The sequence below is a fragment of the Mchenga conophoros genome, linkage group LG6, assembly GCF_057382185.1.
Source record: "Mchenga conophoros isolate Kocher_MC1m ecotype Shallow Benthic linkage group LG6, M_conophoros_male_GT1.1, whole genome shotgun sequence".
NCBI classification, from domain to species: domain Eukaryota; kingdom Metazoa; phylum Chordata; class Actinopteri; order Cichliformes; family Cichlidae; genus Mchenga; species Mchenga conophoros.
Window position 1 is genome coordinate 10,563,020 of NC_140531.1, and position 23,037 is coordinate 10,586,056.

The 23,037-nt window shown below is 40.6% G+C and overlaps 3 protein-coding genes and 1 long non-coding RNA gene across 5 annotated transcripts; 3 read left to right on the forward strand and 1 right to left on the reverse strand.

The window, feature by feature from the left end:
* The first annotated feature begins 139 nt into the window (after nt 1-139).
* On the forward strand, nt 140-3,786 carry LOC146572119 (uncharacterized). 2 transcript variants are annotated; one of them, XR_014892903.1, is made up of 3 exons: nt 140-379; nt 1,831-3,235; nt 3,466-3,541. XR_014892903.1 is itself a non-coding variant. In XM_085278596.1 (2 exons), the coding sequence occupies exons 1-2, from the start codon at nt 328-330 to the stop codon at nt 2,961-2,963; spliced, it is 1,185 nt and encodes a 394-aa protein (XP_085134722.1). In that variant the 5' UTR covers nt 140-327; the 3' UTR covers nt 2,964-3,786. The 2 variants fall into 2 exon arrangements, 1 of the variants encoding a protein (XP_085134722.1); XM_085278596.1 differs by having other exon boundaries at nt 1,831-3,786.
* Nucleotides 3,787-5,947: 2,161 nt separating this feature from the next.
* On the reverse strand, nt 5,948-10,483 carry LOC146572120 (kallikrein-8-like). The gene is made up of 4 exons (XM_085278468.1): nt 10,456-10,483; nt 9,286-9,395; nt 6,544-6,609; nt 5,948-6,444 (listed from the first exon to the last, which is right to left on the reverse strand). The coding sequence occupies exons 1-4, from the start codon at nt 10,481-10,483 to the stop codon at nt 6,289-6,291; spliced, it is 360 nt and encodes a 119-aa protein (XP_085134594.1). The 3' UTR covers nt 5,948-6,288.
* Nucleotides 10,484-12,467: 1,984 nt separating this feature from the next.
* LOC146572121 (uncharacterized) lies at nt 12,468-14,308 on the forward strand. The gene is made up of 3 exons (XR_014892659.1): nt 12,468-13,155; nt 13,643-13,757; nt 14,190-14,308. It is a non-coding gene; the product is annotated as an uncharacterized LOC146572121 (long non-coding RNA).
* A 77-nt stretch (nt 14,309-14,385) lies between these two features.
* Nucleotides 14,386-17,066, forward strand: LOC146572122 (ras-related C3 botulinum toxin substrate 2-like). The gene is made up of 5 exons (XM_085278469.1): nt 14,386-14,391; nt 14,449-14,511; nt 14,910-15,069; nt 15,376-15,509; nt 16,716-17,066. The coding sequence occupies exons 1-4, from the start codon at nt 14,386-14,388 to the stop codon at nt 15,504-15,506; spliced, it is 360 nt and encodes a 119-aa protein (XP_085134595.1). The 3' UTR covers nt 15,507-15,509; nt 16,716-17,066.
* Nucleotides 17,067-23,037: the final 5,971 nt, after the last annotated feature.

Here is a 23,037-nt window from a genome sequence, read left to right on the forward strand (position 1 = left end):
TTGTAATTCATTACTTCCACCCTGACAGTAAATGACCATAAATTAACTGTAATTACACTGTGGTGAGCTCCATTCCTATACTTCTATCCCGTGCACGTGTACACGTTGACAACCGTAACCATGGCCGCCGAGGGTATATAAATGCTGCACAAGGTTCCAAACGTCCGTTTACACTTGCTCGTGGACTTGTTTCGACCTGCTCCAACCTCAGCCTGTGGAAAGCTAAGTTTTGCAAACCATTTTACTAAAAGCGGATATAACTTGAACGCATAACAAGTACTTCATCTGTGGATCGTTTGTACTTGTTTTTGTTTTTCAAGTTTGAAGATGGCTCGCCGTGGACCCGGACTCCCCGACTGTCACCTGGACTTCGCTGCAGGTACGTTTGAAAATTTCTTTAAATGTAAATTACTGTAATAATTTAACAAGTTCCAGTGTGAATATCAAGTTTTAACGTGATCAAATATGTGTATTCAAGATTGTTTCCCGTAAATTGTTTGTATGTTTTAAATTTTCCAGGAGAGGTGTAGAAATTATTAACGACTGGTGTATGAATATGAAAAAAAGGTGTTACTTTGATTTGAAGGCTTCAAATTTGACACTTTTCTTTAAAATGAAATGGTTAAAAATAGCTTAATGGACTAAAATTTGTAAAATGCCCAAAAATCAGTTTCTGTGGTAACGGCATCTTCAAGATGTCATGGCCTCAGAACACGCAGGCGTAAACACACAGATCCAGGTCCCCTCCTGACATCCTTTTCTTCTCCGGATCAAAGGCTTTATTGACATAAACTATATTTTTTCTCTGCTGCAAAACACAAAGATAAAAAAATACAAATAAAATAATATCAAAAGAATATGAAAACAGTAGTAATAATGGCATTAAGACCCATCTTCTGTTACGGTAATGCTTTTAACCTTATTAGATAGCAGAGAGAGATATTGTACACAGGGATATTTACACAGGGATAGCATGTTTACCACAGATTAGATGTATCTGTCCTTATGGCAGATACAGTCCTTGTGCACATTTCTAAAAATGTGGATTCTGAGTTAAGAGTTTCTGTTTGTTTGTTTGTTTGTTTGCTTGTTTGTTTGTTTGTTTTTCACTTGACCATCATTTTCAGACATACCTGCAGAGCTTTGTGTGTGCAATTCTTGCCAACTCTTGCCAAGAAGGTTGTGTTTTTATTTAAAAAAAAAAAAAAAAAAAAAAAAAAAAAAAAAATATATATATATATATATATATATATATATATATATATATATATATATATATATATATATATATATATATTTAGGACATGCAATTGGTACATGTGGTCTAAATGTTACATTATGGTTTGCATCCACATATTTAACCTATGAGCTTTTTTCAAAATGTGTGACATCGTGAATTGTAAATAAAACAGGAGAATGAGCTGCATGGTTAGTTATAAATGTACTGTAGTATATTTATATAATAAGTTACTCATGTCCGGCTATTTACAAATCAATACCTATTATCCATTACCTATTCCAACATAGTGTTTGCATAAAGGCTTACAAGGAACAAATAAAACAAATTGAATGTACACAAAATACAGTGTCATATATAGTGTCAATATAGTGTCACCTTAAAAGTACACAGAGTGAGCTGCCTTGGTGGAGGTTTGGTGGTCTTCTATTAAAAAACTTCACTTAAAGATTGAACAAGTAGAAGTGTCATTCAGTCTGGCATAAAATGCTTTTCTCTCATCCTCTGCTCAAACTAACAGATGTAGGTCTGTTGCTTTAACACTGGGTGTCTATTACATTCCTAATGTTATTTTAAAAATTGTTTCCTCACAGGGCGTCTTGACTATGTGGTTGAACGCCCTGCAGAAGAAGGCCTTCCTGAAGTCATCAGGATCCTGGATGACAGTCTCCAGAGCACCACCTCTTCTGGTGAAGCTCAGGACACTGATACCCAGCGTATCAGCGAAGGTGAGTATGGTGAGTATTTTATCCCTCTCTCACCCTCACCCTCTTCTGATGAAGCACCAGATGCTGATGTCGGTGAACAGCAAGGTGAGTATGGTGAGTACCCCCCCTACCTACCTGTAGACGATGAAGAGGTGAGTGAACAGACTGACAATTCATCTGACTGGAACGACTCAGAAGAGTGGGGGGATTGGCTTAGCGATGACTCTGGGTATGACACCATGGATGAGAGAGATGATTCCCCTCTCATCCGGGAGCACCCTCCAGAGCCGTTTTGGCACGATTGGCAACGTCCTATTGCTCCAGGTGCTGCCCCCATCCCCATGCCGCCTTTCGGCCAGGCCAATGCCCCACTCTTCCCTCGAGTTGTTGCCCCAGTTGGTGATCCGCCAGCTGCTCCTCCCTCAGCTGCTCCCTCAGCTGCTCCCTCTGCTGCTCCCTCTGCTGCTCCTCCCTCAGCTGCTCCCTCTGCTGCTCCTTCCTCAGCTGCTCCCTCTGCTGCTTCTTCCTCAGCTGCTCCTTCCTCAGTTGCTCTCTCTGCTGCTCCCTCTGCTGCTCCTTCCTCAGCTGCTCCCTCTGCTGCTCCTTCTTCAGCTGCTCCCTCTGCTGCTCCTTCCTCAGCTGCTCCCTCTGCTGCTCCTTCTTCAGCTGCTCCCTCTGCTGCTTCTTCCTCAGCTGCTCCCTCTGCTGCTTCTTCCTCAGCTGCTCTCTCTGCTGCTTCTTCCTCAGCTGCTCCCTCTGCTGCTTCTTCCTCAGCTGCTCCCTCTGCTGCTTCTTCCTCAGCTGCTCCCTCTGCTGCTTCTTCCTCAGCTGATCTCTCTGCTGCTCCTTCCTCAGAAAAGAGAAGCAGAGAAGACATCTGCACCGAAGAGGTAAGTGCAAAGAGGTGCAAGGTGAGTGACCAGTTTGATGCCCCTTCAACATCCTCAGGTAGTTTTGGAGTCAGACGTTTCTGGGAGAGGCCTTTTAGCCTTTCCATGGATGACAGTGACTCTGATTAGTTTATGTTAGAATGTGTTTTTAAACTTTGTTTTTACAGATATAAGAACATGTGACTCGCACATGTGAAATGTATTGCTTTTTTTGTTGATATGTGACATTAATATTAATATTACATTGTGAATTAAAGGTAGTTTTTTAGTTGTTATTACTTCCAGTTACGTCCAAGATGGAGCAAACACCCCACCCAGAAGACAGCCTTACCCCAACCAACCCGATGAGAAGGATGGATGACCAAGTGAAAAACGGGAGAGTGGTGCTGTGTTCCAACTATGTAAGTTATCACCTCACATTGACAACAAACTGTATTGAAGACAAAATTCTTCCAATAGTTGGTATAAATCATCATCCTATGTCAGCAGCACTGTAGGTTTAGCTTTATTTATATTTTTCATGTGTATACGTTGGGTTTAAAATTGCTTTTTAACAACATACTGCAGCTACCAACAATGAAAATGCTGTTTTGTGTTAAAATGACGTCTTTCTTGTGTTATTACTTTGCAGGGCAGCTGAGAGTGGACAGAGCTGCACAGAGGACCAAAGATCCACTCTCAGCACTTCATACCTGACTGGCCACAGCACCAACCCTCCTCACCCAGGGTGAGGAGGGTCCTGACCCCGCCTGCACAGAGGGAGTTGTGAACATGCACTTCTGTGTTGGTGGGTTTAGGATCCTCCTCACACTCACACTGATGAAGACTGTCACTGGAAGATGTCTCCATTGCATCAGCAGGACGTAAGCATTTGTAAAATATTACAGTTTGTGATGTTTTGTACATATTTTTATTGCATCATTTAAAACTATGAGATATAAAATAAACCAATTTTCATAAAATTTTCTGTGTATTTAGTTGTTTTCTTAATAAGTTCTTTGGAACATCATTGCAACCTGTCAGCTTTTTATTGAGGATTTAGAAAGTTGCTGGTGGCCCGAGTGTGTAGAGTGGGGTGTTGTTTTTGTCACATGGTGAAAGTGACCTCATGGGGAGCAAAGAGAACAACTGAACAATTTGGGGATTCACAGACTTTTGTAATCGCTAAAAACAATTAATAAAAATTGTTCTGTGTGAACTAAAAGCTCAAATATAAACCATCCTGACACTGACACAAATGATCTGCTGTTTATAAGCAGGACAGTGTTTTCATGAGCCTGGATGAAGCTAATTTGCATGAGTTTAACCTGCTGGTCAAAAACTTGCATGACTCTGATATCACTCTAACTTTCTTCTGTTTATTTATTCATTTTTGCTAATTGTAGTAGATTAATATGTTCACCAACTGATTGTTGGCCTGAATGTTTGAATGTTTGCAGTTTCAGGTCCTACTGATCAGTTTTAAGTATTGTAGAAAGTGAGCAGCAATTGAATCAAGTCCTGGGATGAAATGGGACAAAAGGGTAATGTGACAGCCACATTAGTTCCCTTCCCTCGTTTAACAATGTGTAAGCAGACTGCTTTAACCTGCAATTTATTGCATGTTGTTAGGCTGCATGGTACAACCACAGTCTGCTAACCACCCGTGGTGATCGAAGGTTTTGAGGTCTTGCTTGAGCTACTGATGAAGTTTTATCAAAGCTTGTTAAGTTTCCCAACCACATTTTATCCTGATGGTCCAAGGCTTAAATCTTTATGCTCACAGACGTACTTCTGTAATTAATCAGTGACCGATTTATTACTTTAAGTTACAGTGTGAGGGGCATTAATGAACATAAATCAGATTTAACTGGATTATGTGTTTAGGTCAAGAGACACAGACCTTCATCTTTAAGAGGCTCTTCTTGAATATCTAATCACGATGTTTGCCATGCAAGTACACTGGACGGTTGTTTTTAACAGAATCATTTGATGATTCTGATGAAATGAAGTATTGTTTCAATGAGTTGTGGCACCATTCTTGCTTTAGCAGTGAAAGGAGTCAGGTAGGGCTCCATCAGGAAGAGGGCCCCAGAGGTCCTATCCCCCCGCCCACTTCCCTGGGGCTTGAACATCAGTGGATTTCCACTTAAGCAAAGCCTCATCAAGTTCCTGCAAACAGCACCATACACACACTATCATGTACAGAGTGTGGATGCTGTGTCTAAGACCACGATCATTGTGTTTCCACCATCTGGTGCAAGCTTCATCTGTCTCACTGTGTTCTCCTAAAGGCCAAGACAGCAGGACAGTGAACTCAATCTCACTTATAGGTGCCAGAAATCAGTGGATGTGAGATTAATGGTGGTAATCAGGTTATGCATTTGTTGTCTTCTCAGCAGGTGGGAAACATCTCTCTTTATTTGTTTATGTACATGTGTATCAGAAATCTATTTTCCTGTACAGCTCAGGATTAAGGAACAATGTTGATCTAATCTAATGAAGATCAGTGCCTTTTTAGAGTCAGTGAAAATACTGACATTAGTGACGTTAACCCTTGACTAAGAGTTTCTTAGTCAATTGTTAATGGGAAACACATTTCCACACCACCATCTTCTAAGCTGTGATGCTACATGTGCAGCAGCAAACGTCCAATTAGTACCGATCAGAAGGTTGGAGGTTCGATCGCAGCCTGATCTGATCTGTATCTCAAAGTATCCTTGGACACGATACTGAACCCCAAACTGCTCTTTCATGTGTCCATCAGAGTATGAATGTTAGATAGAAAGAACTTAGGTACAGAAAAGTGCTTGTATGAATGGGTGAATGAGGTGTATAAAGTACTTTGAGTGCTTGAGTAGAAAAGTGCTATTTAAGAACAAGGATGTGCAAGAATTTGCTAGACACGCTCTTCTTTTTCCAAAACTAAAAATGTTATTTCAAATTTGGCAGCCTGTGTGTCAAAGAGACTGAAGAGTAACTAAAGGGCAAAGTCCAGGAATACAGCCAAACTCAGGAGACCAGTTAGGAGCACAACTGAGTTTTTGTTCTACTTTTTTTTTTTTATATCGTTGTTATTATTTCTGTTGTAATTTGTGTTTGTTTTTTGTTTGTTTGTTCAGTTTTTCAGCCCTGTTGCATTTTTTTCTATTTCCGTTGTGTTTTATTCAACTTCTGTTACATTTTGCAGGATTTTGCAGCTTTTTCTATTGACGGGTGTTTTCTTCAGGGCCACCATATTATCATTATCTTTAAAACTGCATTTGAAACTTAATGCTGAGTTTTTACTTTCTGCAGTTGAAGTTATCTAAAGAAACTGTGTGTGGGTGCAGCTGAAAAAACGTCTTTTGGCAAATAACACAGAAATTCTGAAATCCTCTACTGCTTATATCAAAGAGAATAAAAGAAACCAAAGCTAAACTCTAAAAGATTATTTATTTCAGCTTGTTTACAGTTATCCACACCTCACAGCTTTTTATGGGTTGATAGTTTTCCTGATCCAATCTGCATACTCAGGATCACAGAGGTCCATGAAGGCAGCCGGTGCTCTGCATACAAAGTCTGGATCTCCCACAAAAGAAGAGACCCCATAAATCCTGCCATTATGAACCACTCCTCCACCAGAGTCTCCCTGCAAGACAGAAATACAGTTTCCCAGTTTTATAAAATCTTTCTGTATTTTGAATGTTTAATAAATGCAGCTGTGAGCTGAGGGATCATGCAAACTCACTCGACATATATCTTTCCCAGGACTTTGTCCACAGAACCAGTGCTGATAGCTCCTGACTCGGTGGACCTCGGGGAATTATTTCTGTAAAATATCATTGAGCTCTGTACAGCTGACAACCTCAGTCTCTGCACAGTGAAGAGAGGGTGATTCACCAGGTTCTAGAAATAAAGGGACAATTAGTTCAGCTTAAAGCACTTTTTTAGAAAATGATGCAGATTTGTATTTTATGCAGAAATGCAGCAGAAAGAAATAAAATGGTCTGAGCTCACAGGAAAAGCTTGTTTTTGCTTTGAACACATTAGAAATGAAGAAAAATACAATTTCAGTACAAATATCTGCAACATCTCTTTACTAATAAAGTAACAGTTTGGATGGTTTGTTTTCTTTTTTCTTAATACAACAAATTTGTTAAAAATCATCTTACTCCTTTTCTCATTAGCTAGTCCAGTGGTGGCACCATAACCTGCGACCTCAACTCTGGAATGGCACAAGAAGTGTTTGGACGCTTTTCTCTCCTTTTTTTGTCAGTTACATACAAATACATATATTGATTGTTTTGCACGTTAACTTTGAAATGTTGCCCTGAGGCCTGTACTATGAAGCAGGATCTCATCTCTCCAGGTAACTTCAGAGTTCTATATGAAGGATTTTGACTTCTTACCAGAGAAAATTGTAAGAGTAACCCTGACCTGCTGTTATATTAGTTATGTCCTTTATAGAGTTTTAGTCACCACTTTATCATCACGCACCACACCTGGCTAGCATGCTTGCACTGTGCTTGCTCAGCGCATTGGGACACCATTCAAGCTCACTGCAGCACATGCTACTTCCTGTTTTAAAGGGCCTTGTAGCAGCCCTTGTTACATGCGTGGGCACGGAGCGTGAAGCAGAAAGCACAGCTTAAAAGAGAAGTTGATATACCCGGCGGCGTGACACTGACTGGTGTTTTACGTTTTCTCAAGCCAGCTAACGCAAAGTAAGCCAAGCCTTGTTGAATTTTCTTTGTACTATATCCCTCTGGTTAAGTTCAAGCTTAGAGATCATTTGTCCAGAAAAGCAGCATCACCATTCCTGGAAGATCCCTTGAAACTTTCAACTTTAGACCCTCCTACTGTACTACATGGACAGTGGGAGGGGCTAAAATTCTTCAATAGCATTTTTTCGTAGACATTTTTCAGTTTGCAGCCTATGTTTAAATTCTGTTGTTATATTAAGTTTTATTTTCTCTTAAACTAATAAACAGCAGAAAGTTTGCAGCTGACAGAATAAAAGCTGAAACTGTCTTTCAAACATTAATTAAATGAAATACTTAATTATCCATCCATCAGATTCTCCTGTGTAATGATAGGTCGTGATGTCAGTCAGGATTTTTGCTGTCTTTTTTTTTTTTTTTTTTTTGCCTGTCCCATTTGGTTCTTTAGCCATCAGAATTGTTGTCTGAAGACCAACAAGGATACCCAATGGATTTACTTTGCCAAATGGATCATCGTGGCATTGCCGTATTGGTCCATTTGGTCGATCTTTGTTTTTATTATTTATTATATTTTATTTTCAGATTTTACAGACGGGACAGACATGAGTGAGGGATAGGAAAGGAAGAAAGAAAGAGGAAGGAAAGGAGAAACAGAAGGGGAGAGGGACAGTGAGAAAGGGGGGGGAGAAAAAAAATCTCCTGGATCACCTGTTGAGAGAAAAATAGAAAACAAGCAAAAAAAACAAAGCAACATACTAAACACAACACCATTGCATTAATCTAGCTAAGTGTAAACAGCAGTAAATACTAAATATTCAATGTTGTTGTGCAGCACGCAGGACAGATGTGCTTCGAAGTAGCGGCCAAGAAAGGTGTAATTTGGGTCTACGAGCAGTGAACACCCGTGTGCATACCTGTGTGGATCAGTGCGCTTGTATTCCAAAGGTTTCTCCATGTAACGATCTGCTAGGGAGTGTGGGGGGGCCACAGCCCCGTCCTCCAGGGTGTGAAGCGGGTATGGAGGAGATCAAAACTCCAGACATCCAGAGGCCCCCAGAACACAAGAAACCATGGAAGACCAACAGAGGGGCAGCCGCGCCACTGTTCCAGTAAGAGCTGAGGAGAGTCCCAGATGAGGGTTCACTCAGCAGCCGCGGAGCAGAAGCCAGGGGGAGTTGCAGTGACAAGCCCATGAGCTCCGCCGGCCCCCAGCTGCGCCTGAGTGACCGAGCCCCAGGCCGAGAGGCCGGGGGCACCCCACCTCCGAAGGGGCCCGAGCGAGCCCCAGGCTCCAGGCCCCGATAAGCGGCCACCAAGGAGTGAGCCGGTGTGTACCTGGACACCCACCCCCAGACACAAAGAACCACCAACGCACCGACACCTGAGGGAGTCCGCCACCGGCAGGGGAAGTGGTGGTGGGTGGAGATAGGCCTCCAAATCTTGGAGGGCCTGAGGTGTCCCCAGAGAGGTGGCGTCTGATACCCAACCTGACATATAGACACAGACATACAGGCACACACAGACACAAACATCCATTCCCACCCTCATGCTCTCATGTGCACTTACTCCACACTCAACCAACGTGGAGACAGACATAAAGAGACGCTGTACACACGATCACACTCCCCAAGCGTACTCTACAAACCGGGTCTAGGTACCCTTGCCCCTGGAGGGGGGAATTGCACCCAGACCCAGGTGGTGTTACCCTTTTCCCTGCGGTGGGGAGAGGCAGACCGCCCCGACTCCGTAGCAGCAGGGAGGCCCCACACCCCAGGTCCATGTGGATAAACTGCTCTGAGCTGTACATGATACTGTCGCTCACATTCATCACCTCCAATGACTCTCTTTTGCAGAGCGACCTCTGTGTTCGCCGTCACACCTGAAAGAGGAATCCCCCGCCCACCAGGTCACTGCCAGTTTTTCTTTGTACCTGTAAAATATCTGCTCTCAGAAGTAAGGCAGAAACACACAGTGAGGACCAGAGCCATTAAATATAGATACTGTAGCTGAGCACTCGCTGATACAGAGAAAAGAGAAAAGGGCACCACACATAGTGTTGCTGCCATTCACTCTCTAATGACTGCATTTCAGTTTGAATATTGGACACTGCATAGTCACATAGTGTCATTATGAAGCTTTATGAACTGCAAAGCTGCAAAGCTCCACACATTTATGCAAAGTTACTTATCGTCTCTTTTTGCTTTTGGCTTTCATAAAGTTACAGAAGGGAAATGAAGGTAAAATATTTCTATAGAGAAAGTGCTTCACAATAATAATCAATAAAAATAAATACAAACATTAAAAGACAATAATAATATCCACTACCTAAAATTAAGCCTGTACAAATAAGTAGAGCTGCTCTTTCAAATGTTCAGACCGCAGAGATCAAATGTAATATTAGTGCATTCCATAGATTATCAGCCAACAGCCTTGAAGACACACTTAGTCTCTTTTGGTTTTCAGCCTAGAACGAGGAACCACCAGCAGGTTTCTGTCAGAAGACCTCAGTGACCTGCACCTTATAGATGGAAGCAAATGAAGTTTGATCTCAGCTTCATGCTCTTGTTCTGCTCGTGCTCTGATTTGAATTACATGTTCTACACACTTCACTGTATCTCACTGTCAGTTTGTCAATTTGTGACATTAATTCAGAGGAATGTGGTGTAAACCAATGATTTATAAACCTAAAACAGCTCATGATCACTAACCAATGCTAACTTTGAGAAGCAATGCAGAACATATTGTGCCCTCTGTGTGGCTAATGGAGCTCTTAAGAGTAGAAGAGCAAAACAAGAGAAAAAAAAAACCTCGCTCACGAGTCTGCGACTGCGTGCTGACAGAGAGCGAGTGGGTTACCTCTGTGTGACTTCAAGCTGCAGAGGGTAAGGCTCTGACTGTGGTCTGCATATATGTGCCGAGCAGCAATTCAGAATACCCACCGTGCACAGTTTCTGTGAGGTTTGGCATAACTCGATGCATTGAATCATTTTCATATTATACAGACAGAATTATGCAGTAAGAACCTGCAGTTAAATATAGAAACTGTTGTTGAATACTCACTGATACACAGAGGCAAGAGAAGAGGCAGCAGACACAGTGTTCCTGCCATTCACCCTCTAACAACTGCCTTTCTGTTGAGCAAACACTTTGGCGACAGTGGGAAGGAAAAACTCCTTTTTAACAGGAAGAAACCTCCAGCAGAACCAGGCTCAGGGAGGGGCGGGGCCATCTGCTGGGACCGGTTGGGGTGAGAGAAGGAAGACAGGATAAAGACATGCTGTGGAAGAGAGACAGATTAATAACAAGTATGATTCAGTGCAGAGAGGTCTATTAACACATAGTGAGTGAGAAAGGTGACTGAAGAAGAAATACTCAGTGCATCATGGGAATCCCCCAGCAGCCCACCGCATTGCAGCATAACTAAGGAAGGATTCAGGGTCACCTGGTCCAGCCCTAATTATATATTTTGGAAAGTTTTAAGCCTAATCTTAAAAGTAGAGATAGTGTCTGTCCAAACAGGAAGCTGGTTCCACAGAAGAGGGGCCTGAAAATTGAAGGCTGTCCCTCGTATTCTACTTCTAAATACTCTAGGAACAACAAGTAAGCCTGCAGTGTGAGAGTGAAGTGCTCTAATAGGGTGATATGGTACTACAAGGCTTTTCAGGGAGTTTTTAGGACATCCTGATAATAATGAATTACAGTAGTCCAACCTGGAAGTAATAACTGCAGCTTCACTCTGAGACAGGATATTTCTAATTTTAGAGATGTTGCTCAAATCGAGGAAAGCAGTCTTACATAGTTGTTTAATATGTGCATTGAAGGACATGTCCTCGTCAAAAATCACTCCAAGGTTCCTCACAGTGTTACTGGAGGCCAAGGTAACGCCATCCAGAGTAAGAATCTGGTTAGATGCCATATTTCTAAGATTTTAAGGGCCGAGTACAATAACCTCAGTTTTATCTGAATTTAAAAGCAGAAATTAGAGGTCATCCAGGTCTTTATGGCTTTGAGACATTCATGTAGTTTAACTAATTGGTCTGTGTTATTTGGCTTAGCTAAGCTAAGGTAGCGAATTCCTAAAAATACAGGGAGTGAATACAAGAGAGTGTGCTTCGGATGAAGCAAGTGAAGATTAAACTATGAAATAAGAAGTTATCTATAAGTTTTTAGTTATTTCGGCTATCCAGATAAGCTACACAAAAACACAACCATGTGTTGGAACAGGAAGTGATAGGACGTGAGAAAAATAACCTTAGGACAGGTGAGATTGGTCAATGGTAGAGCTATTTTTCTGAAATTACACACGTTAGTAGCGTGTGTAATTTCAGAAAAATAAAATAAAAATAAAAATAAATAAAATAAAAATAAAAAATAAATAAAAATAGGAAGACACAGTGCTGGTTCAACAAGACAAAGTGGACAAGTTTACAACACCATTCAACGCAACACCACACAAAGTTGTAAGCAGAACTGGAAACCAAGTCATTATTGAATCACCAACAGGAGCTCGCTATCACCGGAATACCACACATGTGAAGAAATACGAGACAAATGAGACCAGAGAAGGACACTATGACACAATACCTGAAAGGGAGGAAGGTGAAACACCCACAAAGACTGACACCTTCACTCCAACACCACAAGAGGGCTCCCAGGGGCCAGAGAGACCAAGTAGATCACAGAGGGCTAAAAAGATACCCGAGAGGTTTCGTGATTTTGTGATGAAATGAACTATAATATGTTAAGGTGAAGAGGTAACTTACATTTGGCAAGTTTCAAGTTCATATGTGTATTTCGACATGTATATATTGAAAAAAGAAAGGTACATGTGTGGTGAGACATTTAGATTATATAATTGTTAGAAAGTAAGACAAGAAGAATGTTCAATGTTGGGGGAAAAAAAGACATCAAAGTTATTACAACTAAAGTTTGAATCTAAGGAAAAGGGGGGTGTCATGTATTGATATGGCTATGTCTTAATGTGATGACCTTTGAACCGGATGTGGTTGTCCGAAGGAAGCCCCGTTAAGTGGCTAGTTGTAAGATGGACAGTGTTCAATAAAGCAACATAAAGACCGTGCTTTATGTCCTGATTCAATTCAGAGTGCTCTGCCTAATTTAGTAATAAGGTGGGCACACAACAAGTGGGCTTGACTTTTGCGCCTATTGGCTGATCGTTTACTATCGACTAGTTTTCCTGGATACCTGCTCCGCGGACGGCTGCCACAGGTAGCAAAAACGTGCTAGGTCAAAGGTCAGGGAGGATGGCGGACTGGTGTGAACTTCAGTCAATTCTGCTCATTTTAGCAGATCAGATAGAGAGGGTAGATACATTTACCTGTAGATACTGTTTTGAGTCGTTTAGATGATGTTTCTGAAATGCTTGGGATGATAATTGCTCTTCAAGATGTTAGCATCGATGACAGCATTGTCGAAAGTTTAAGATCAATTCAGCACCGTGTTCGTTTGGAATACGCCGAGGAAGAACAGTCTTCAAATGTTGGTCGTCCACGTCTTGAAATCCCGGCTGCAGCACTCAGGACTTTAGTGCTGTCCTGGATAACCATCGGGGTAATTGCCGATATGTTTTCTGTGTCTCCGAGCACAATTAGGAGGAGAATGACGGAGGAAGGTCTAAGGTAAGTTTATGCTGTAATTTAACACCTGTGTGAGTCTGTACACAGCATTATTTAGATGTTGACCTTAATTATGACGTTTGATATTGAAATATTATCGCTTACTTTTTTATTGTGAATGTCTAAAATAAGCGGGGCAGCTACGGCTAGTATAATAACTATACTAACTATATTATATATGTCAAAAAATACACTCTGTTAATATCACTAATGGCACAGGAGGATGAGTGTACTTAAGTAGTATTTGCACAGACCTAATGGAAAAGCAGAGTGTGCCATGGTTAGCAGGTGTTTCTACATTTTGGGAGAAAAACAGCAATCAGACTGCGTGAATGTTGTTCTTCCAGCAATCTGAACTCTTAACTCTATAAATATGTTTAAACAACAAACAGAATCACACCACCAGCAGGATCTCAGATAGTGTTGACTGTTTGTCATAGTTGTTCTATGTTTGACAGTTAACGTTATTTCAGTGACTTTTCTATTTCAGGAAATCATCCATCTTTTTAACTACTGGGTCATTAAGGAGGCTGAAGCCCATCCCAGCTGTCATTAGGCAAAGGGCGGGGTAGACCTCGGACAGGCCATAAAACAGGATTAATCTGGTACACTAGTCTCTTTCTTTCTGTAAAAAAAACATCTGTGTCTGCAAACATTTGTGTTATCAGTTTCATTTGAGCCTGAATACATTTGAATATGAATATGAAATTTCTCAAGTTTTTAAAAATGAGAAATTAAACTGTTATTCTACTATGAGACCACACGGGGGCAGCCCTGCCTTATTATGTATTATTCTCTCTTACTAGACATGGTTAGGATGGCTTTTGTGTCAAACTAACCAAAGTAATGTTTTTGGTTAATGTTTTTGTGAACAGTGGTATTTCAAGTATGGTCCTGTTTTTTTTCTCCATTACAGGAGTTTCACTGGTTAAACAATCAGTGAATTGAAAGATTGTTGAATGAATGAATAACCAATGAAATGAAAGGTTGCCTATGACTTGTTGGCTGATCGCTGACCTTCTCTACTCTCCCCACAGATTCGACAAATATTCAGCTAATGTGATGGTGGACAGCAAGCCGGTCAACCTGGGCCTCTGGGATACAGCTGGACAGGAAGATTATGACAGGCTCCGCCCACTGTCCTAGCCACAGACGGTACAGAATCACACATACACACACAGGCACACACAGTAACAAATGGACATAAAGTTACACAGACAGAACTTATATAACATGTCAGCTAATTAAAACTGCAGCAGCTATTCTAATTCTTTGTCTCCTTGTCTCTCCATCCAGGATGTTTTCCTAATCTGCTTCTCCCTGGTTAGCCCGGCATCCTATGAGAACGTCAGAGCTAAGGTGAGTTTTGGCTGTTTTTTATGAGGCCTGTCTCTCAGCTGCCGAGGAACAAAATGTAAAAAAGAACAAACGGAACAAAAGCAGGAATTTATTATAGAGAAAAAAAATAGATACTTGGATTACAAAATGGAGAAAAAGCCTAAACAGGTCTAATAATTGATGTGAATGAATGATTGATGCTGTGGGTGAAAGTTGGATGATGTATTTCTCTCATCTTTAATAGCTACAGCATATCATTTGTTTTTCATGCCTTCATCCACCTTTCTGTAACACCTGGCATCAGAGCTTCATCTCCCTCCACCTTTGATTCTGTTTTTTGCCTCTAACACGTTCCTTGATTTTGCGTGTTCCCCTTTCTTGCCTCTTATTTAGTTTTCCTTTACTCTGTATTCTGCCAGTGGTACCCTGAGGTCCGTCACCACTGCCCCTCCACGCCCATCATCCTGGTTGGCACTAAGCTGGATCTGAGGGATGAAAAGGATACCATTGAGAAACTGAAGGACAAGAAGCTGGCGCCTATCACCTATCCACAGGGCCTAGCTCTGGCTAAGGAGATAGGTCAGTCACTCTTACTTTATTTGCTTGAAAAGCACTTTAAGATTTGAAGCTCTCCTCACCAGTGAAGATATGAAACTAGCAGATGAAGATGCTAGAGAACTTTGTAGCCTGACTGCCTCTGCAAATTTTTGTTATTCCCCTCATTTCCTGGCATCACAGTAAAAGTATAGTAGCTGTAGTTGACTATAGTGTTCTTTGAAAGTTGAACTTATTCTTCTCCACTACCAGCAAACCTTTCTTCTCTTACTTTGTCTTTGTAGTTCTTTCTCTTCTTTTATTAACATATATGTGTCTTCGCATGTATAGATGCAGTCAAATACCTGGAGTGCTCAGCCTTGACCCAGCGTGGTCTGAAGACTGTGTTTGATGAGGCCATTCGTGCCGTCCTCTGCCCTCAGCCCGCCAAGGTCAAGAAGAAGCCCTGCTCGCTGCTGTAAACGGTACGACTGAATAAAACACAGAGGAAGAGGAGGAAGAGAGATTAGACGTTTGAGAGAAGAGAGAAACAAAGTGAACTCGCTCATTAAATCAACACATAAAGTAGAGTAGAGGTTTGAGGGCTTCTTTTCTTTTCTTTGAACATAAGTCTGAAGCTATTCAATCAAGCCTTTTATTTGTCACATGCAATGTTTACATCTGCAGTGAAATTGGACCCCCCGAACATACATACGTATCAGCTCCAGCCTTGAGACCACAGCTGACACCGATACGGTAGCTGCATGAAATGATGGTGGTTTTCCTTTAGTGCGAACAACTGCATGTCAATTTCACAGTTGGCCTAACAGTCCGTCACTGGTCTCTCAGTCTCCCGTTGGAGAGCTTCTCTGAGATGTTATCAATCTTGTGCTCAGAGAGCAGAGACTGCCGTGAGCTTCTCCAAGATCTTATCCGTGCTGCGTTCAATGAGCCCATTTTGAGAAGTCACGACCCGTCCCATCATTTCCATCACAGCGGGCAGCCTTGTGGGGTTTTGGAAAGCCAATTCCGCCTTCCTTGATAAGCCAGGGCCAAGCCAACTCCGAACAGCAAGAACCCTATTATCATGGTTCCGAAAAGGTAGATGTCTACAATGTCCTCGATTGACAGTCCCGCCAGGCACACGACCCTCCAGTTCCTCCACCCGTCCATTGTGTATCCAGAGGGGAACGTCCCTCTAGGACACTCGGACTTACTCAAGCCCAGGCTTCTCGTTGAGAAGAGCGTGTCAATTGCATTCAGGGACCAGTTGTTCAAATCCATAATTCCTCTTTTAGGTTGTAACAGACCGTGAGAGTCATCCAGGGCAAAAGTAGAAAAGTAGACGAGACTAGACAAGGACATTGAGAAGCCAAGCAGGAAAGAGAAGGAAGAGGGAGAGGAGAAAAGTGCGACTGCCTTCATCCAGAGCCAAACGAGAAAGGAAACTGTAGACACTTATCACTAAGAGGTGATTCAGAAGTTTGTTCTTGCACATATAATGGACAGAAACATTAAAGAGAAAAGAAAAGACATAAATGAACACAACACAAGACAGAAAAGTTTCATATGCTTTGTACTCAATTTCATTTTTTTGCAGAGGAAAAATAAATTTGTCCTGAATATTGTTGGAGTAATTTTGTCCCACAGGCATCAATTTAACCCCATGATTTATGTGACCTTTGTTTTAGATTCTCACAGGAGCACAGAAGAAGAGAAAAGGACTGCAGACCCTGAAGAATATATGCAAATCTGCCATGTCTCTAATGTATATCTACAACTTTAAACAAAACAAAAAACAAAACAATGTATGGTGTGCAGGTTTGCTATTGTTTTAGAAATGCCAACGAGCTCTTCAGTCCAAATCCAGACGCTGCCCAGACAGGATTTCTTTGTAAAATATATCAGTTTAGAGATTATAGACCCTTTGAGTTTAAGTGTAAGTCTGAGAGCAGCATGCTGCCTTCATCTAAAGTACTGCCAACAATATATATGTGTTTCATGAAACCTAAAATAAAAATAACTTTTGTAACTGAAATAAACACAGTGTTTCAGTATGATTTGTTCACTGTGCTGTTTTCAGGGTGATGAATGTAAGGAGCAGAAATGGTCGTTTGTGAGGAAGCAAGCAACAAGCAAACTTGTGTCTGAATAAGATTTATTAACAAATGTATTATTTGTTGTGCTATTAAAATAAAAATAAAACATTTGATTGCACAAAAGATTCACATTATTTCTCCACAACATGTGACCTTTTGGATTGAATGCCTATACTCAACTATGGGGGATATAAAATTCTCATTTTGATCCAGCTGCTGATATCGCCTATACTCTATCCTTATTTACATATTGTGGAGAACAGCATCTTTTTCTGGTGGTGAGTTGAAAATGTTCAGACTCAAACAGCACTTTCAGTTTTGCAGTTTAATGTTTGACCAGCTTTTTTTGCCAAAACACCTTCATGTCTGTGAAGGTTCTCAGTCATCCAGGTCATTGTAGTCAAAGGAGCTTGCAAAGAAAAGCGTCTGGACTTCTTTACAGTTTTTTACAGACGCTAGGACACATGTCTCAATACTTAGGTCACTTTTGCAAAACTCTTCACACAATTCTCCTAACTGACCCTCAGCCTGGCAAAGCAGTTCATTTCACATTCAAAATGCACTACAACTACCAAAACACTTCATTCAGGTCTCAAATAAACTCATTCTTCCAGAACACTAGCAAAGGTTGACAGCCGACAAACACACTTTGTCACCCACAAAACAATGACCTAAAAAACACTAACAACATGTAGCATTACACAGTGTTTTCCTGTGTAAAACAAGGAAACATCTCTGTTTATAATTTCAATATATGTTACTGGAATGAATCAGACATCATGCAGAATTCGTTAATATTTGTTTATGTATTTTTTATTTTTTTGCATTAAGTAATCCCAAAATACAAGAATTTGTATACACACCATCCACTGATACTCATACAATAGTAATGCTAATCTACTCGGTCTTCTCCATTTGGCCACAGGTTCTCATCCACATCACATCTTATGTCATCTAGGGCAATACACCTAGGAAAGAATCTTCTGGCTGCCAGAATTGAAGGAGTTGAAAAATTGAAGGAGTAACACCTGTGTAGATGTTCATCTACAATGAGAATCAGCTGTGGCTGGTTAAACTGCATTTTTAGATTTAAAATATGTTTCACTAAAATATTGCTGTTGAATTTTGCTGTCTTTTCAAGTTTTGCATTGTGTTATTGTTTTGGCCATAAGTTTAACAGTTTTGAAAACAGTATGTAAGCACATGCAAAATGTCCTGCACGTACAAAGGTTTTTGGCAGTTGTTGTGTCTGAGTGAGAAGATAATCCATGAAATTTGAGAGATGTAGTCATTGAATGCATTTTGTGCCAAAACAATGATAACTGGTCCTCAGTTTAGCCCACATAGACTTCTGTTGTGCTCACTGTGTGAGGAGTTTTGCAAATGTGACCTAAGTATTGAGAAATGTGTCCTAGCGTCTGTAGAAAACTGTAAGTTACTTGAAGACGTTTCACCTCTCATCCGAGAAGCTTCTTCAGTTCTAAGGTCAAATGGTGGAGAGTCCCAGATATAAACCTAGTGGGAGTATCCCCCCCACAGAGGGACAAAAGGACCCCCTGATGATCCTCTAATCGCCTGAGCCAAGGTGTGAAACTGGGCGTGGGTCCCAATCAGCCAGAGTTTCGGGTGAGTTCATTGTGAAACCTGGCCCCACCTTATCATGCGAATTCCTGAGATCAGATGGCCCAGGATGTGAGTGGGCGTTAAGGCGTCTGGGGAGGGAACTCGAAACTGGATTATAGATGGCAGAGAGTTGGTGTCGTAAACCCCCGCCTCTGTTCAAAGATGGTCGCTCACAGTGGACATAGATGGCTTCTTTCACTCCTCTTTCAAACCATCTGTCCTCTCTGTCCAAAATGTGAACATTGGCATCCTCGAAAGAGTGTCCTTTATCCTTAAGATGCAGATGGACTGCTGAGTCTTGTCCTGTGGAGGTGGCTCTTCTGTGTTGTGCCATGCACTTGTGAAGTGGCTGTTTGGTCTCTCCAATGTAGAGGTCTGGGCATTCCTCGCTGCACTGTACAGCATACACCACATTGTTAAGTCTGTGTTTTGGCGTTTTATCTTTCGGGTGAACCAGTTTCACTGGGGGACAGAAACGCGTCTTACAGAAGACGTTACAGGTCTGTGAGAGCCAGAGATTTTCCTTGTTTGAGGTGACCAAATACTTATTTTCCACCCTGATTTACGAATAAATTCTTTACAAATCCTACCATGTGAATTCATGGATTTTTTTTTCACATTCTGTCTCTCACAGTTGAAGTGTACCTCTGGTGCAAATTACTGACCTCTGTCATCATTTTAGGTGGGGGAACTTGCACAATCGGTGGCTGACTAAATACTTTTTTGCCCCACTGTATGTAGCCAGGTGGAAGGTCTTTATTATCGGACATGTCGCTGACTTTGACTTCATGTCCACTCTTACCTGTTTCTTATGTGTGCTGTGTTCCTCCATCTTTCTCCCTTTTCCTCCCCAGCCCTGAAGTCTTTTGAGTTTTCACTCAATAACAGCACCTTTTAAAGTTATTTGTTTTTATTTATTTAAACATATAGTAAAATTAATATAAAGTGGTAAATGTTATGCACTACCTAAAGTGTGAAGTCACAGAATGATACTATTTAGTGCAGTTTTTAATCATTACCAGTCTTCATCTTAGAGCTTGTGCTCTTATTGTGCCATGATGTCTCCTTTTAAACTGTGTGGATGTTCACCTCTTCTTCATCCTTCCTGTTCCTTTCACCAAACTGCTCACTCTTGTTCTCCTCTGATCTCACTTCCTGTTCTGGTTATAAGAAGAATGCAGTCAGCATGTGTCAAAGACACTCCCTTAGATTAGATATTTGACATTTTATTTATCAACTATTTTATGCACTAAATTAATCAATTATTAAACAAATATCATATTGTAGAAATGCAAATAATAATGCACTAAGCAGTTTCATGCCACAAGAGCTAAATGGTCACTTCACTGTATTTATTTCCCACAAACTACTATACCTAGGATCTTCAGGTTTCCACTATATTTCATTAATCTGCAGCGACTGTAGAACATAAAGTATATTGACCTCTATTGTTTTCTTTATGACTTGGCCTGAATACACACACATACACATCTTTGAATAGCACAACAAATGAGGTAATTTTCCATGTGTTTTAATAGGTTTTAGTGATTTATGGGTTTTATGTATGTGTGTGTATTTTGGTCTTCAGTGTAAATTTATACAAACTGTAATTATTTCAGATGAAAGATCCGTTATTTAATGTTGCTTTATGTTGTGTGTGTGTGTGTGTGTGTGTGTGTGTGTGTGTGTGTGTGTGTGTGTGTGTGTGTGTGTGTGTGTGTGTGTGTGTGTGTGTGTGTGTGTGTGTGTACGCTCAGCAGAGGGGAGGTCAAGGCAGGAGCTGAGTTGACCTGGTACATCAAGTTTGGATTTGCCCAGTTGTTGGTAAACAAAAAAGATTTAAACTTAAAAGATTTTGAGTTCATGCACACTGGAAAAAAAATTCTCTTCATCACAATCATTTGTTTAAAAATATGGCTATTTTACTGATCTATGGTTATTATTAAAGAAGAAGGAAAGAAGAAGAGGAAGCCTGAGCCCAGGTTCTGTCCATTTTCATAACAAGTGACAGCACAGACATCTGAGCTTTTTCGTCATAAAGATTGTGATGTGAAGCATCAGCAGGTAAAGTGTCGTTAAAGTGTCACTTCAATAATGCTGCTGGCAGAAAGAAGTGTTGACACATACTAGCTTTGAATAAAAGGCTTAAAACACAAACAGTCTAATACTGGGTGTTGCTTTTAAGCTTAAAGAATATAATAAGTTCTAAGACAATTCAGTTTACTTCTTACTGTCCATGTTGTGTTGTGGTATTTACTTTATCATGAATGTACGCTACTTTGTTCTAGCGACTGTAAAAAATAATTGTATTCATGAAATAAACTAGACTTTCACAGTCTGCATCTTCCACAGTTTTTATGCTTTTGTTCACTCCAAATTTGACACAAACCCACAGACAACCAGAGTTAACTATGTGAAGCAATCACAGACACTGTAATGGCTGATTTTTCTAATAAACACAATCAGGTTAACATTAAGGTTTAACATTGAAGGAGATTTGTTCCATAGTCACAGTTATACTTGTATTTCCTTTACTTACATCCAACACTACTATGTTCTGTTTCAGTCCAGGTGCTGGCAGTTTATCCTTTGTTGTTTGGACAAATAAGCTTAAAGCTAAACCTTCATGTTTTTGATGGGAAAGTTTGTTAAACCATTGCTCAACTTATGTCTGCACAGAGCAGATAATTATGATGTACTTGTAAAAAGACTTGATAAGCAGGTCACAGCTGAATCAAGGGGTAATAAAAATAAGACCACGCGGTCTCAGCACGACTACACATGCAGTGGGTTATCGCACACATTTGAAAGGCTCATTGTGTAACTCAGGATGTGACCCCTTATAAAGGAGACAGAGAAGTTCTGTTGTTCAGTCAAGTAAAACCTGGTGAAAGTGCAATTCTAAGACTCTGGTCGTTGCTTAAGTGTATAGATAAAAAATCTTTTTTTCATGCATTATTTTCTTACTATATTAGTATAATCACCAAATCGATCATTTCATATTTATCTCCTGAAACGATCTACATTAACTTTTCTATCCCTAGAAATGTGTTTCCAGAGTCCCAGGTTTAGTGACTTCCTGTCCACCATCACATTAGCTGAGTAGTTGTCAAATTTGAGGGGAGCAGAGAAGATCAGACACCAGTCAGTAGGTCAGAGGCCATCTCTCATTTCACAAATCAATCACTTGATTTATAAATGGAACAAACACCCCATCAGACCAGGTAATGACCCATTATGAGACAACAGCCGTCTGAGAGGAGATGTTCTGTATCACAAAACATGGGAAACAAACAAACTCTAGGCATTCTGAAATATATAAAGCTCAACAAAAAAACAAAACCATATCAGATCCTGATGTAATTCATTTTGTTGTTGTCTTTATTAGTCATTTAAAAAGAGGTCTAGAAAAAGTGTCCAGGAAGAGATTCTACTATTTATGCAGCACTGCCCCCGTGTGGCCACAAAGACACACAACAGCTTCATTTCTCAGCCTGTTGCCTTCTTTTTCCTTCATGATGTAAACAGTGAATGAACTGAAAGAAGTCAACCCATAAACTGTTAAACTGATACAACAGTCATGATGATTATGTAACAAGTTGTAGTTGACTTTCTGGTGGTGGTTTTGGTATACAATTTAAAAGCCATTTTCTTTTATAAATACACCATACACTTTGTTCTTGACCATTTCTTTTCCTCATATCCTTAATGGACAGTGGAGGAACACTACATCTAGCTTCTGTTTAACATTTATCCAGGCGCCCCCACACTGTACCTCTACAGAAACCAAGGGAGAGAGACAGACACACAAAGATTTCCACTTGAATCTTGATCTCAAAATAGAAAAAGTTTTATCACAAAATAATTACAAGAGCACAAATAAAAACCAAAGACAAATGAAATAAAAGGCAAGGCCCTGCGACTGAACACAGCACATCTTGCACCTTTAAAATTCACAAATTTCAGTTTTCTTTGTCAGTCTGTGGTATTAAAAAAATCTCAACATGATGACCAACGTTTGACCTTTCACCTCTAGCATAGTTTTCTCTGGATTTCAATCTGGCCACTCCTGAAATGACATTTATCAGTGTATGTACAGCATCCATTTTTGGTTTAGACAGTCTGACACAGACCGTCTCCATGGCAACCTCCGAGACTCTTCTTTTCCTAAAAAAAAAAAAAAAGTCTCTATATGACCACCAACAAACCTGTTACACCATATTTTTTCACCAGCTCACCTTTGCTGAAGGTTCTCATACAAATCTAAACATCTTTTGAGAAAGTCCACATC